Source organism: Geotrypetes seraphini, chromosome 4 (assembly GCF_902459505.1).
Source record: "Geotrypetes seraphini chromosome 4, aGeoSer1.1, whole genome shotgun sequence".
NCBI classification, from domain to species: Eukaryota; Metazoa; Chordata; class Amphibia; order Gymnophiona; family Dermophiidae; genus Geotrypetes; species Geotrypetes seraphini.
This window is the reverse complement of record NC_047087.1, coordinates 179,904,339-179,919,999: the sequence shown is the minus strand read 5'-3', so window position 1 is coordinate 179,919,999 and position 15,661 is coordinate 179,904,339. Positions and strand designations below refer to the sequence as shown.

Sequence of the window (15,661 nt, the reverse complement as noted above, 5' to 3'; positions counted from 1 at the left end):
AGAAAAAGTGGGGAAGGAACTTGTACACATCAACCTGAGATAAAGAAGAGTTTATTAAAACCAAAACAAGCTATATTGCCATGAGACAGTACAGTGCTCCCTCGCGAATTCGCGGTCCTGGTCATTCGTGGTATTTTCCGACTGCAAATGACCGGACAGGAGAGGGCAGCCAGAGATGCAGGAGAAGGCAGCCGGAGCACCGGCGAGTGAAGGAAATCATTCGTGGTATGCTCAGACCGCCTCTTCCTGTGTTAAAGTCGGGCCTCACCAATCAGGAGCTGCATGTCAAAGCAGCTCCTGATTGGTGAGGCCCTGTCTTTTGTCTAAAGGTCTTTAGCATCATCTATTAGATCATCATCTGTATCCCTGAGGCAGGCTTTTTTTTTTTTTTTAAATCCAAAACATTGACCATGTCGAGTTTGTAAGATAGATTGACTCTGATATGCTGTCTTATGGCAATATAGCTTGTTTTGTTTTTAATAGTTGTTTGGTTTTAATAAACTCTTCTTTATCTCAGGTTGAAGTGTACAAGTTCTTCCCCACTTTTTTTCTGTAGTTTATTTCTCATGGGGTTTCTTTCCTTGTCTTTTGGAGTAGATTTATTCTTAGAAGGAAACCATCCTGCTCGAGTCCTGTCTGTATAAATATGATAGTGCTATGAACAAATTGACGTAGCACGCATCCTGACTGGAGTAGGCAGGGTGCTGTTTTGTGAAACCTCATAGTGTGGAATCTCAGTTGGTTACTATTGTATTTTGTTGTGAGAGCTTGTGAGTTCTGATGGTCAGACCAAGAAGCATTTGTTGGTGCTATGGGGAGGAATCCACTGTTGCTAGTCCTACTGTACTTACCCATATAGTGCCAGTACAGTAGGAAAAAGGTTTGTACTGCATTTGTATGTGTACTTTGAAGAGGAAATCATATTGATGGTAATTGTTCTTGCCCTTTTCTTCCCAGGAGCATTCTTTTTAATCTAGATGGCTGTTGCTTATACAGTAGCTCTCAAGATTCCCTGCATGTGTATGGCTGGGAGCCAGAACGCTGCTTTGATGTGGTCCCTGTGGGTTGGGGGAAAATTGCTGATATGGCAATCTGCAACAATCAACTGGTGAGTATCCTTTTGAGAGGAGGATGCGTACAAGCAGGGCATCCAATTTTAGGTACCTCCTAAAAAGAGCAGGAACAATGGCAACTGAGCAGTGACAACCCTTCATTATTCTGTAATGCAGGTGCTCTTCTATGATTGCAGCAGGTTTTGAACTACACCAGTTTCTAATTGGTGGTCTATTACTGATATTTTTTAGATTGGTGTCTCATTCTCCCTGACCACTGCTACATCCTATGTCGTGGACTTGAACAAAGTGAAGAAATCTGGGTGTGCTGTACAGGGTCCCATCCAAGATAAGCCCTCATCACAAGTTTCATCCCTGGGATCTTCTATCAGACGTAATTATGAGAGGCCTATCACTTCCTGCACTAAACCGCAGAGGTGAGGAAGGAGGGTCAGGGTGCTGAAAAGTTCTCCACTAACCCATTTCCTAAATTCTGAGAGTTATTTTGCCACTGTAACTGAAAAGAGTGTTTTATTTTATTTTGCAAAGTGCCAATTTGCAGAATTGTAATGCTATGTTTTGACATTGTTTCAGATCATTGATTGAACCATGTCAACATAGTGTGTGGAATTTACAAGTTTGGAACTACAAACTGTCATGAAATTCCTAATTCTGCAGAAGAAAACTTCAAAGGAAACCCATGAATGTATGATGCAAACACTGAGCAACAAATGTCCAACATGCTCCACAGTAATTAAGTGGTGTGCAAACTTTCAGCATGGAGATTTTGAGGTCAAAGTTGTAACAAGGTCTGGGAGGCCTCAAATGGTATCGACTCCTGAAATTGTTGACTATGTCCTGATTTTGGCAGATTGGTTAAGACAATTGGTAAGCCACTACAGATATCTAGGGAACATGTTGGATGTATAAACCATGAGCAGCTGGGTATGCCCAAATGTTTGAATACTGACTAGAAACGACATCGAGAAGATACTTCCAAGTTGATTTTGCATTTTCAGCAACCTTGGAAGAGCTTACAATCATAATTTGGACAGACAGACATGACATAGAGAGTAGGGGATGCAGAACCCAAGGTGAGAGGATTTAGAAGTCGAAAGCACTCTCAAAGAGGTGGGCTTTTAAACAGGCCTTGAACACTGCCAGAGACTAAGCCCGCCATAGGGATTCAGGCAGCTTGTTCAAGCATATGTAGCAGCAAGACAGAAGGGACAGAGTCTGGAGTTTGCAGTTGAAGAGAAGGGCTTAGTTAGGAGGGACTTTGCAGCTGAGCGGAGCTCACGGGGGTGGGGGGAGCATAGTGTGAGATAAGTGAAGAGAAATAGTGAGGGACAGCTGAGTGAGTGCATTTCTAAGTCAGTAAGAGGAGTTTGAATTGTATTCGGAAATGGATGGAAAGCCGAAGTAGCTTTAGGAGAGGAGTAGCATGAGTAAAGCGCCTCTCCTAGAATATGAGTCTGGATGGAGCGGGATGGCTAAGCGGAAGGCCTGAGAGTATCGAGTTGCAGTAGTCTAAGCGTGAGGTGATGAGGGTTGGGTAAGTGTTTTAGTAGTGTGCTCAGAGAGGAAGGGTCAGATTTTGGTAATATAGAGGAAGAAGTAGCAGGTTTTAGCGATATGTTGTATCTGGGCGGTGAAGGAGAGAGAGGAGTCAAAGATGACTCTGAGATTGCAAGCAGACAAAACAGGAAGGATGAGAGTGTTGTCCACAGAGAAGGAGAACGAGGGACGTGGAGAGGTGGGTTTAGGTGGGAAGATGAGCAACTCTGTTTTAGCCATATTCAGGTTTAAATGGCGGTGAATCATCCAGATGGCAATGTCAGACAGGCAGGCTTGAGACTCTGGTCTGGGTTTTAGTAGAGATATTTGGCACAGAGAGGTAGATCTGGGAGTCGTCAGCATAGAGGCAATACTAGAAGCCATGGGAGGAGATCAAGTGAGCAAGTGTGGATTGAGAAAAGGAATGGTCCCAGGGTAAAGCATCAGCTTATTCAATTTCTGCTTGTAGAGTGCTCTGGGTCAACCAATGGGCTGGCAATTCCACCTCTAAAGCTTCTCTTGTTAGACTCCCTTTTAAGGGGCAGTTATTATTTGGTAAAGGCCTGGATGATCTCATGAACTGCATGGGTGGACTGTCTCCCCAGGGCCCTGCCTGATAGCAGACCCAGAACTTCTAGAGGCTCAGGGCACTCTAATTTTCATGACTCCAGATGCTCTCAACAATATTCCAGTTCCGCATCGCAGAAGTTTTCCGGATCCAGGCATAGCTAAGCCTCTGCACCCCATGCTGCTCCATCCATCAAGAAATCACAATAATGCCATGCTGAAGAAGGTCACTTTTCATATAGGGGGCAGACTTTTGGTGTTTCTGCAGGCCTGGGTTCAGACTTAATCTGACTATTGGGTTCTGGACATCATTCAGTCTGGAATTTGCCTGGTCTCTAACAGATTGGGCTGTGGACTCTCCTTTGGGGCACTCGAAAAAGGCAGTCAAGATAACACCAAAAACAATTCAACAGCACTGTTCCGTCTAATGCAATACATTGTAAACCTTTTTTTAAACCAACATTCATTGTTTTTTGCATGCAGATTGCACGATTCAGGCTGTGTACCTAAATACTGATGCTGTAAAACTGGCCATAGTCATGACATCCATTTATCTCCAGATAACAACGTAGCGTGTGTAGGGACTTCAGAGCATCTGAGAAGGAAACAATCTCTGCAGGTGTTTTCATTAGTCGTAATGACCGCAGCAGTATTTCCATCCTCATCAGACTCTTGGTTGTCTGCCGTGTCCTTTATAACTGTCCAGATATTGGAATTTGATTTTTTTCCACGAGACGCCATGGTGCAGTTTCGATAGTTCGAACACCTGGCCAGGCCTAGACTGCTGATCTGAAACGCATGGCTCATCAACGTGAGAACGTGATTGCTTTTAACTGGAATGAATGTAGCATGAACGAATAGAGGTGGGACCTATAACATCAGTGCGCATAATCAGATTGTGTGCTTATCCGAATTGCAATTATCCGGAGTTTAGGTCCATTGACTTTAATGTAATAAAACCAGGACCATGGTGGTAGGCTGCGGATAACCAAAGCATGCGCTTAACTGAAGTGCACTTAGGTGGAGTCGACTGTAAAACCTAATTTCTCCATGCATATGCTCTTTAAAACTGAGATAAGAAGTAGTACAGGTGGGGGGCGTGACTTGGAAGCGCATGAGCACGGTTGGGTAAACGGTGAGCTCCGTCCCGATAGATCTTTTTAAAGATTAATAGGTTACAAAAAATTGATTTTATCCGAATCAAAAAGAAGATTTTGTTAACCTATGGCGTCCTGTAAGCAAATTAAGGCTGATTCAGCTTTTATTGCAACGGGAAGTGCTAAAAGAGCAAAACCCGAACCAGCGACCCCCCTCAAAAAACCTAACATCGAAAGACAACTTGGACAATAATGAAATCCTTCTTGAACTGTGTACAATAAGAGAAATTGTATCGGATAACTCTAAGAAGATCCAGGAGGTGAACGAGGAGATCACTATTCTTAACAAAAAAATGGAGATAGCTGAAAACAAAATGGTGAACCTGGAATATAGAATGGAGACAGTTGAAACAGAGGTAATTCAAATGAAGCCTGATCATAAGAAGATTGAGGTACTTACTCAAATGCTGGAAGATTGCTGTAATAGGGAATTAAGGAGCAACTTGAGGTTATTAGGGCTTCCGGAAGGGGCAGAGAAAAACAATGACTTCCTTCTTAGAGAACCTCCTCCCTAAAATCCTGCCAATTAAAACAAAGTATCCTCTAGAAATTGAAAGAGTCCATAGGATACCTTCAAAGAAGATTGACAACCAAAAGGGGCCGAGTCCAGTAATCTTTAAATTCTTAAGGCACCAGCAAGCATTGGAATTATGTCGCCTTGCTAAAGAGAATAAAAATCTAAAATTTCAGGACTCTCGTATCCACGTTGTGCCAGACTTTGTGCCAGCAACTGCAGCTAAGAGGAAGAGTTTTCTTGACTTAAGACTGCAGCTGAGAAGCATCGGAGCAAAATATGGTTTGATTTACCCGGGATTATGAGGGTGACCTACAGAAATAAAACATCTAATTTCAAGGAACCAGGAGATCTGCAAGAATTTTTACAACTGGAAGAACCTATGAATTTATAAAGACCCTTATTTTGTTATATTTTATCTAGGATTTGAGTTAAATCATATAACTTATTTAAGGTGTCAATAGTGTAAACTTAATGCAAAGTTTTTTTACAGTTAATTTAAAGTTTAACAGTTCATGAAAGAAAACATTGAAATTAGAATGTTGACATCTATGGGTCTAAGGAAATGTTACCGTGAGAACAGATTTCAAAACAAAAGCAAAGAAAAGTTGTTAAGAATGTAATCACAAGACTGATTATACTATAATGTTAATATGAATGTGGAAATAGATATATGACAAGGTATTTATTACTAATGTATTTGGTAATGGATATGATTCATGGGCTTCAAAGCATGAAAAGTGGATGTATAATCAAAGTTCATGACATTTACTGCTTTGTAACGATTGCCCTATTTTTATCACTTCTGAATGATATTGTCAAATATATATATTTCCACATTTACTTTTGTTTTATTTCATATTAATTACAACTTTTCAAGATGGATAATTATTACAATATATGTTGGTATAACATTATATAAAAAGTGATTTAATAATTAATCTTAGAATGTTTTTAGTTTAGAAGTTTATCTTATTGGTAATATCCTTGATCAATTTATTATTGATTTACAAGGTAAATTTGAGTAAGATATTAATTTCTTCACTCATTCATTATTTGTTTAATATTTATTTAGTATGAGCATTCTTACTAGCAGTGTTCCCGCTAAGCTGCGCTGGCGTGCGCTGGCGCACAAAATATTACAACGCAGCGCACAAGTTTCTCGTCACAGCGCACGGTATTTTCCGACCGCGAAGGGAAAGCAGGAGAGGGCAGCTGGGGAGGCAGGAGAGGGCAGCCGGAGTACCAGGGAGTGAAGGCCTGACTTTAGTACAGTAAAGTTCCATCTCTAAGGTCAGAAGAGCTTTTTGCTTCGGTCTTCCATTGTATAAGCCCATGTAATTTTTGGCCTGTATTTTGTCATTTTCCTGCCTTCTGCTATGTATCAGATTATTCTGGTTCTTATCTCTCTTTGCTAGTGTGTGCTATAGTATACTGTGAATTAGGAATAATAGCTAGAAAAACTTTTGGAATGCTAGAGGAAATAAATCCTTACTTTTTACTGTACTAGTACAAGTGTCTTTCACCCTCTTTTTCTGTAATGTGTGGTTATACTGCAGTTGTAACACAAATATTGGCCTTATACAATCTGGCTCACTCGTGTATTTTTCATATACGATATTCCCTTTTTCTGTGCGTATGGAACGTGTGTTTTTGCTTCTGGAAAAGAATATTGGGAGAAAAAGATATTGGGTTGATTCCTGAGCTCAGATGTGTGTGAATGATGTCTTGGGTATTGTGAGAGATGTAATGATTGTTGGGGCTTAGGAGACTTATATGGAATTCTTGTGGGCCCCTACAGTACCATCATGTTTTTGTTGTATTTATTTATTTTAAAAATTTCTTCCCCGCTTAACACCTAAGCAGGTTACAGTAGAAAATATACATATTCAGGACATACTCAAACATATCATAATATAGGCATCCTATAGCTAAAACTAGCATAATGCTTCCACATTATAGTCCCTAAAACTAGAACAACACTCAAAAAAGCTCCTCCTCTGTGAGCCATAAAATACAGTATTACACTAAGGGCTCCTTTTACAAAGGTGTGCTGCTAAGTGGTTTTAGCGCGCTAAAATGCCACACGCGCTAGCCGCTACCGCCTCCTTTTAAGCAGGCGGTATTTTTTTCGGCTAATGCACGCTAATCCCGTGCGTGCGCTAAAAACGCTAGCGCATCTTTGTAAAAGGAGCCCTAAGCTAACAAAAAGCTTTAGCACATAAAAAGGTTTTCAATTGCTTCTTAAATAATATTTTCCCTTTGCATAATCTTAAGCATCCTGGCAAAGCGTTCCACAAATGTGGACCAACGACCAAAATAGCCGTCGCCTGTGCTCTTCTATAACGCGTTTCACCTAATGCAGGGGTGTCCAATGTCGGTCCTCGAGGGCCGCAGTCCAGTCGGATTTTCAGGATTTCCCCAATGAATATACATGAGGTCTATTTGCATGCACTGCTTTCATTGTATGCTAATAGATCTCATGCATATTCATTGGCGAGTTGGCTCATAACTTGCTGGCGCCCGATATTTTTAGCTCACAGTTAAAAAAGTTTGCTCACAACACCCGCCCGCTTAGAGGGAGCACTGCTTACTAGTATAATATAATGATGAAAATTTTTGATGTTAATTATAAGTCTGAGGCACAATTAACTATCATAACTATTTATAGGGGGAATTGATTTGTTTACTGGGGATATATTACTAAGGGATTAATTAATTTATATATATATTATTAATGTAACTTATTATTGTGGAACAAAAGTTAATGATTTGTCTATTGGGGGAATTCTCTTTACCTGATCTAATATGTGTGTTTTCAAGTTTACACTTTTACCATTATGGGGAGATAGGGTGGGTGGGAGGGGGGGTTGGGGTGGATTAAAAAGGGATAAAGTTCAGGCTCAAGAATTTAAATTAAGGAAAATGGTGTCTGCTCATGAGATTCAGAATAACTTTAGTTACTTGATTTTGATTAATTGTTTTGATTATAAAGCTTATGATGGCGTTTAAAATTTTCTCACTGAATGTTAATGGCCTTAATCACCAGATCAAAAGAAAAAAACACTAGCTTACTTGAAAAAACAGAATGCTGATATCTACTATATACAAGAGACTCATCTGTCTATGCTAGTGTCAAAAAAACTGGAAGGGGGTTGGGTAAAACAATGTTTTTTCGCCCTAGCAGTTGGAAAAAAAAGCAGGGGTAGCTATTCTTATAAATAAGAAATGTACAGCCAATTTTCAATTAATAGGTTCAGATCCTCTGGGTAAATGGGTACATGTGGATATAAGTATGGGAAATAATACCCTGGCATTGTTCAATGTGTATGCCCCTAATTCGAATCAAAATGAATTTTTTAAAACATTGCAACAATTGTTACTCCCACTGGCTGCTTCTAAAATTGTTGTAGCTGGAGATTTTAACGCTGTTATGGATCCATTAATGGATAAAAAAACGTGTAAAAATATAAAATCATTAGGATTAGACAATTTGGTTCATTCATGTGATTTAAAAGATGTTTGGCGTATACTTCATTTTAATGATCAGGAATTTTCCTTTTGTTCACATGTTCATAAGTCTTTTTCAAGAATTGATTATATTTTTGTCTCAACTCAAATAGTTCAGCAGGTGATTAAAGCTTCCATAGACCCAATTATTTTATCTGATCATGCGGATGTATGGATTGAACTTCAATTAGATCAACAAGAGTATAGCAGATCTGTTTAGAGATTTGATAATACATTGCTTGTAGATACAAAATTCCTTGAAGATTTTCAATTAAAAATTAATGAATTTTTTTCAATTTAATTTATCAGATAAAATCTCCATGGAGAATTTATGGGATGCCTTTAAGGCTACCATGAGAGGTAATATTATTTCATATTCACTTATATTAGAAAACAAATTAAAAAGCAATATTCTAATTTGGAAAAAGAAATTAAATATTTAGAATCTAAATTGATTGATAAATGGGAGCATGACACTTTGTAGGCTCTATTAAAAGCAAAAGGTAAATATAATGAATTATCTTCAAAATTGATATGGAAAGATTTGTTCTCTCAATAAACTCTGTATTATGGAAACTCAAATAAGGCAGGAAGATTATTGGCAAATTGCCTTAAAGCAAAGAAAAAAAGGACAAAAATTATTGCAATAAAGGATGAGAAAGGAATTATGTATAACCAAATTGGAAATATTTTAAGTCAATTTCTAAATTTTTATAAAGACCTATATTTTTCTGAGCCTTATGAAGACAGGGGAAAAGATGGTTTAGAATTTTTAAATTTAATTATTTGACCGAAGGTTCCTGAACATATAAAAAGTAGTTTGGATGAGCCTAAATCACTAAAAGAATTAGAAACGGCGTTGAAGTCTCTTAGAGTTGGATCCGCTCCAGGTGGTGATGGTTTCACAGTAGAATTTTATAAATCATTTCAAATTACCCTATTACCTCATTTACTAAATTTATATCAGTCCCAACTAACTAAGGGTTGCATTACAGGTACTATGGCTGAATCATTAACAATAATTTTGCCAAAGCCAAACAGAGATCCCACTTTGGTTTCAAACTACAGGCCTATTTCGTTAATAAATGTGGATGGAAAATTTTTGGCTAAGATATTGGCTTTACGCTTAGCTAAGGCTCTCCCTTTTATTATTGATATGCACCAAACAGGATTTGTTGGTAAGAGACATTCCTCTAATAATACCAGATTGGTTTTTCATATGTTAAATTTAACAAAAGACATGAAAGATCCGGCTTTTTCTGTATCTTTAGAGGCGGAAAAAGCTTTTGATCGGGTTGAATGGACTTTTATGTATCAAGCATTAGATTGGTTTGGTATAGGTTCAGGATTTATACAAATGTTTCAGGCGTTGTATAGCTCCTCTGCTGCAAGATTGTATATTAATAATAATTTATCTGAGTGTTTTAATTTGCGGAGGGGGGTTAGACAAGGCTGTCCATTATCTCCTTTGCTTTTTGACATTGTATTAGAACTCTTGTTGTTAGCCATTCATCAAGCAAAGGGGATACAGGGTATACCCTATTCAGATTGGGAATATAAAGTTTCAGCGTATGCAGATGATAAACGGCTTTATTTGAGAAATCCAGAAACTACTATTCCATGCTTGTCAGAGTTGATAGATACATTCAGAAAATTTTCAGGGTATAAAATAAATTGGAGTAAGTCAGAAATTCTTCCTCTTAATGTGCACTGTACTAAAGGATTGTTTGATTCTTTCTCATTCATATGGAAAGAAGATGGATTAAAATATTTAGGTATTAGGATAAAAAATACACTGGAAGACACAATGAAAGAGAATGAAATTTTTTTAATTAAAAAAGGAACAAATGTGTGAGCAATGGAATCCTTTACATCTTTCTTGGTGGGGGAGAGTCCAAACTATTAAAATGATGATATTGCCTGTGGTTTGTTATCAAATGAGTATGATATCAGTTTTTTTTCAGGGGTCCTTTTATAAAAAGCTAAATGGTATTCTTACAAAATTTGTTTGGCTGGGTAAAATGCCTAGAATTGCTTTAGTGCCAATTGCGGAGGATGGGGTAAATTTTCCAAACTTTTATAGGTATCATCAAGCCTATATTTTACGCCAGGGTATGTATTGGATCCTCCCAGAACTCAAGGAAAACGCCCCAGATTGGTTATATTTGGAGTGGCGTATCTTGTTTCCTCTAAATTTATCTCATATTCTCAGTATCAAAATGCCTAGAAAATATAAAGAGAATAGAATTTTGATTGATACATGGAAAACATTGAGATATATCAGCAAACCATGTAGCGTTATCATATGATACTATTCTGTTCAGTATGTCAATGAGAACAAAAAGTCAAATTTCATCAAGCAATAACAAACTTTTATTGATTATGATAGGAGTCGCCATGCAACATATTACCAACAATTGGAAAAATGATAATAATCTTAGTTATACATTCTGGTGGAATTTGTTGTGTCACATTTATAAGATGGAAAGAACAATTGCTTTGCAGAAACGGAATTATAGTCAAATATATTTTATTGAGCAATCAAGAAAACAACAGAGCAACACTAGAAGTTCAAAACCAGCTCAAAAAAGTTTGAAATGTACCCAAAAGAACCTCCCCCCCAAACCCCAACCAAAACACCCTCTCCCCCCCCCCATTCCCACCCCTGGGTCCTCCTTCCAAACACAAAATAGCAAAGAATCAAAAAAGCAAGTTATACATGAAAAGTAACAAAAGGATAAGTACAAACAAGAAGCATCAATTAAGTATCCGGCTACGAGCCAGAGGGGTCAAAGTAGTCCAAAAAGGTTCCCAAGTGGTCTGGAAAAGACGGCCCTGGCGAGATGACAAATCAGTCACATCCCTTCGCTCCCACATCAAGAGAGAAATCATGCGGCTCCTCCAAAGGGAATAGTCCAGAGCCTCAGCTTCAAGCCATTTCAGCAGGATGCATTTCAGAGCAATCAGAATAGACCACTTGAGGAAAGCTGCAACTCCCTTGAAACGTGGAAAGTAGTGAGGAATGGTCCCAAACAAAAGAAAAGGTGAGCTGCGAATAGTGACATGCCAAAGATTCTCCACAAAAGCAAAGATAGCAGTCCAAAAAAGCTGTACCTGAGGACAAGTCCAAAACATGTGTCCCAAGCTGGCTTCCGGAGCCTGACAACGAATGCAGGCTGCATTGAGACGGAAGTGAGCCAAATAAGCCCTTTTAGAAGAAATATATAAACGAAAAATCAATTTAAAATGTTGCTCCCGAAAGGTAGTATATTTACGAAAAGCAGGCAGTCGGCAGACAGCCTGAAGGAGTATGTCAGACCAAGCATCTCGCAGCCGAGAATGGTCAAACAAAGGGCATTCATCTTTCAAGTGGCGATGATGAAACATGAGGGGGACCAATGGTAAAGGCCGTAGACAAAATCTCATGACAGGAGGCCTGCAAGGAGCTAGAAGGTAAGGAAGAAATGTAATGGTGGATTTGCATGTAAGCAAAATAGTCAGTAGGGGGGAGAGCAAATTCTGCTTGCAACTGAGCAAAAGATTTAGGGGTGCCATCATCAGTAACCAAGTGAAATAGATATTGAATGCCCTTTGTTTCCCACCGAGCAAAACTCGGCCCATCAATCCCAGGCAAGAAAGAACTATTAAAACGAATAGGCAGGAAGGGAGAGGCAGAGGGAGAAAGAGTGTGAAATTTGCAGACCCAACGTCAAACCTTCCGCAAGGATCGATGTAATACTTTCATGGAAAGATACTCAGGTGCAAGAGAAGGGATAGAATGAATATAGGCACTAAAATAAGTAGACTGAAAACAGGAAAGCTCCAGAGATGAGTTAGTGAACGCTTAAGTACCCCTAAAGAGATCATTGATATGCCTCATTCCACAGCCAACTGTCAAATATCGGAGATTCAATAAGCCCAGCCTCTGTACCAAGGAGTCGCCGCCCGCTTATAGGGCAAACGAGGTCTCTTTCCAGCCCAAAGAAATTTCTGGACCAGGCGCTCCAATCTACGCTCGTCATGAAACATCAAATAAAGGGGGAGGACCTGAAAAACATAAAGCCAACAGGGGACCAGAAGCATGTTATATAGGTGCACTCGACCCAATAGCGAGAAAGGAAGAGTCTCCCAAAGATGCAACCTGTTCTGTAAAGCCTGAAACAACGGTGCGACATTTAGCCGGTACAAACTAGATAAGTCCAGCGGAATTTTATCCCCCAGGTACTGCAAAGCAGAATCAGCCCAACGAAGAGGAAAAACACCCTTCCACGAAGTTCGTAAATCTGGTGGAAAAGGTAAAGCCAAGGATTTGTCTAAGTTGAGAGACAGCCCGGAATAAAAACCAAATTCAGAAATGAGATCCAGAGCTGCCGGGAGAGAATCTTCAGGTCGAGTAAGAATTAAAAACATGTCATCCGCGTACGCCAGAGTCTTAAGTTCGAAGTCACCAACCGAGAGACCTCTGACCTCCGCGAACCCCTGAAGAGTGCATAACAACGGTTCCAAAGAAAGAAGGAACAGAAGAGGGGAGAGAGGGCAACCCTGTCGGGTACCACGAAGAATAGGGAAAGAGTCAGAACGAGTCCCATTAACAAGCAAGGAAGCCAGTGGATTGGAATAGAGGGAACGCACGGCATCTAGAAAGAATCCTCCGAGCCCCACATACTCCAAGGTACGAAACAAGAAGGACCAGTGAATGCTGTCAAACGCCTTAGAAGCATCCAGGCTAACAAACAGAGTCGGAATTTGGCGAGATTGACACTGAGCAAGAGCAAGAAGTACCTTGCGGACATTGTGTACAGACTGGCGGCCCCGAACAAAACCTACCTGATCCTCGTATATAAGCCGTGGTAAATGAGGAGCAAGACGATCAGACAACATATGAGCGAAGAGTTTGAGGTCCACATTTATCAATGAAATGGGGCGATAAGATTCCGGCAAATCAGCAGCCTTACCAGGCTTCAAGAGTAAGGTAATAAGGGCCTCGTTCGCAAAACGCGGAAAAGAACCACGGACAGTAGCTGCATCAAAATACGTCAATAAAGGTCCATAAAGAGTAGGAGAAAGAAGCCGATAGAAGTCACCCGAGAACCCATCCGGGCCCGGAGCCCGGTCAGAGCGGAGCGATTTAATAGCAGACTCCAATTCAATCGCCCGGAACGGACTATTTAGAGAGGAAATCGCATCCGCTGACAAACGAGGCAGCCCAGAAGAGTGAAGATAGTCCGGCATCATCTCCAAAGAAGCGTCATCTGGAGCTTCATATAACTGGCGAAAAAATTCAAATAAGACCCCAGAGATCTCAGAAGTCTGAGACACCACCCCACCGCCCCAGGTCTGCAGAGATAAAATCGGCTTCCTGCCAGTCGTAGCGTTAACCAAATGAGCCATAAGGCGGCCGGGTTTGTTACCGTAACGAAGAAAACGATGTTGATAAAAGGCTTTGCATTTTTGGGAACGAGAATGGAGAAGTGAGTTCAGGGCCACCTGAGCAGACAGATAACAGTCTCGAGTCTCCTGAGAAGGGTGGAGAGAAAAGGACCGCTTCGCCAAACGTAAGGCCCGTTCCAGAGTAACGATCCCCTGGTTAATACGCTTGTTACGAGCACACAGAAAGGAAATGATATGACCTCGAATCACCGTCTTCCCAGCCTCCCAAAACAAGATAGGATCATCAATGTGGGAAGCATTATTCGTAGAATAGTCATCCCACTTGGTCTGTAAAAAAGCACGAAATTCCGCATCCTGAGCAAGATAGAAGGGAAACCGCCATGACGACGCTCGGAGGTACGTAGAATCCAAGAAAACATCAACCCAAATCGGGGCGTGATCCGAAATAAACAGAGGTCCAATCTCAGCCGACTGAACGGAAAGAAACATAGAGGAAGACAAGAAAATATAGTCCAAGCGAGACCAGGTACCATGGGCACGAGAAAGATGGGTATAGTTACGAACTTCAGGGTGTAGAAGACGCCACAGATCCGCAACTGAAAGAGAGTCATAAAAGTCGGAGAGAAGATGACTCTTAGAACCCAAAGAAGAGGCAGGAGATCCGGATTTATCCTGAGCAGGGTGCATAACCAAGTTAAAATCTCCCAGAAGAAGCAGAGGATCATCAGGAAAACGAGAGCGAAGGTGAAGCAACCGTTGTAAGAAGGCCGATTCTCCAGAGTTAGGGCCATATACCACTAGGAAAAGATAGGAGCGACCTCCCAAAATAAGGCGAAGAAGCAAGAATCGACCGTCAGACGCCTTATCAAGAACTTGGACGCCAATAGGCGAAGACTTGCGGACCAACACAGCAATACCCCCATGACGGCCCGAAGAGGAAGCAAAATACACCTCCCCCACCCAAGAACGACGTAACTTAAGATGTTCTGCATCAGTCAATCTAGTTTCCTGTAGACAAGCAATATCGGACCGGTAATGTTGTAGGGCAGCAAGTATTTTGGATCTCTTGACAGGCGACGTGATCCCCCCAACATTCCAAGAGGTAAGTCTAAAAGGGGTACTCACAGCAGAAAAGCAGAAAGGAAGCAATACCAGAGAAAGAAAAGCAGATGAAAACTACCCCAAGGGCCCAGCCTCCCCCAGAGCAGTAGGAATTACCAGATAATAGTAATGGACAAAAAAGGTGAGCAATGAAACATATCAAAATTATGGAGCAAACATACAGAAGGAGGACCCCCCACCCCCACAAACCCACCCCACCTACTCCCAGCCCCCCCACCCCCCCTGGATCCCCCCACCCCCCCGAACCAAACCCTCTAAGAACCCAACCAGATTGAAAAACCCAGTCCCACAGACGTGGAACAGAGATAGAGTCACGTAAAGACGCAGTCAAGGCCCCAAATCCCTCAATCCCAACCACACCACAGTCAAGCAGAGCGCCCCATCCATCCACCATACACACCGAGAGAAGCCATAGGAGAGCGAAGTCAAAAAGCAGAATGACCCCAGGACACGGGGAGCAACACAGCCCAATAGCCATCGGACCTGAAAGGGGGTCACCAAGGGGCCTCCCAAGGTGGCATATAACCCAGGCAGACATAGTGCAATCAATCCCACATGCACATTTGCTTAAAGAAAGCAAACACCAAAATCTCAAACACACAAATACTCCCCCCCATCACCCACTCCCAGCAATACGTACCCATGCAACACCCCAAACAGAATCACAACCCCCACAAACATACTCCAACCATCCGAGAGGAGACGAACCCTCGAGCCAGACAGGATGCCAACTCCTCCCCATAGCCATAACACCCCTGCAACCCCCTAGGAACACCTGCAACCAACAAAGA

At 41.1% G+C, this 15,661-nt stretch overlaps 1 protein-coding gene across 15 annotated transcripts in view; it reads left to right on the top strand.

Moving 5' to 3' along the window:
• Window positions 1-15,661, top strand: part of KATNB1 (katanin regulatory subunit B1) — a 301,411-nt gene that overhangs the window by 147,568 nt on the left and 138,182 nt on the right. For all 15 annotated transcript variants that reach the window (XM_033941729.1, XM_033941728.1, XM_033941724.1 and 12 more), the window contains 2 exons: window positions 958-1,108; window positions 1,305-1,489. In XM_033941729.1, coding sequence (XP_033797620.1) covers window positions 958-1,108; window positions 1,305-1,489 — 336 coding nt within the window. The remainder of the gene's footprint in view (window positions 1-957; window positions 1,109-1,304; window positions 1,490-15,661) is intronic.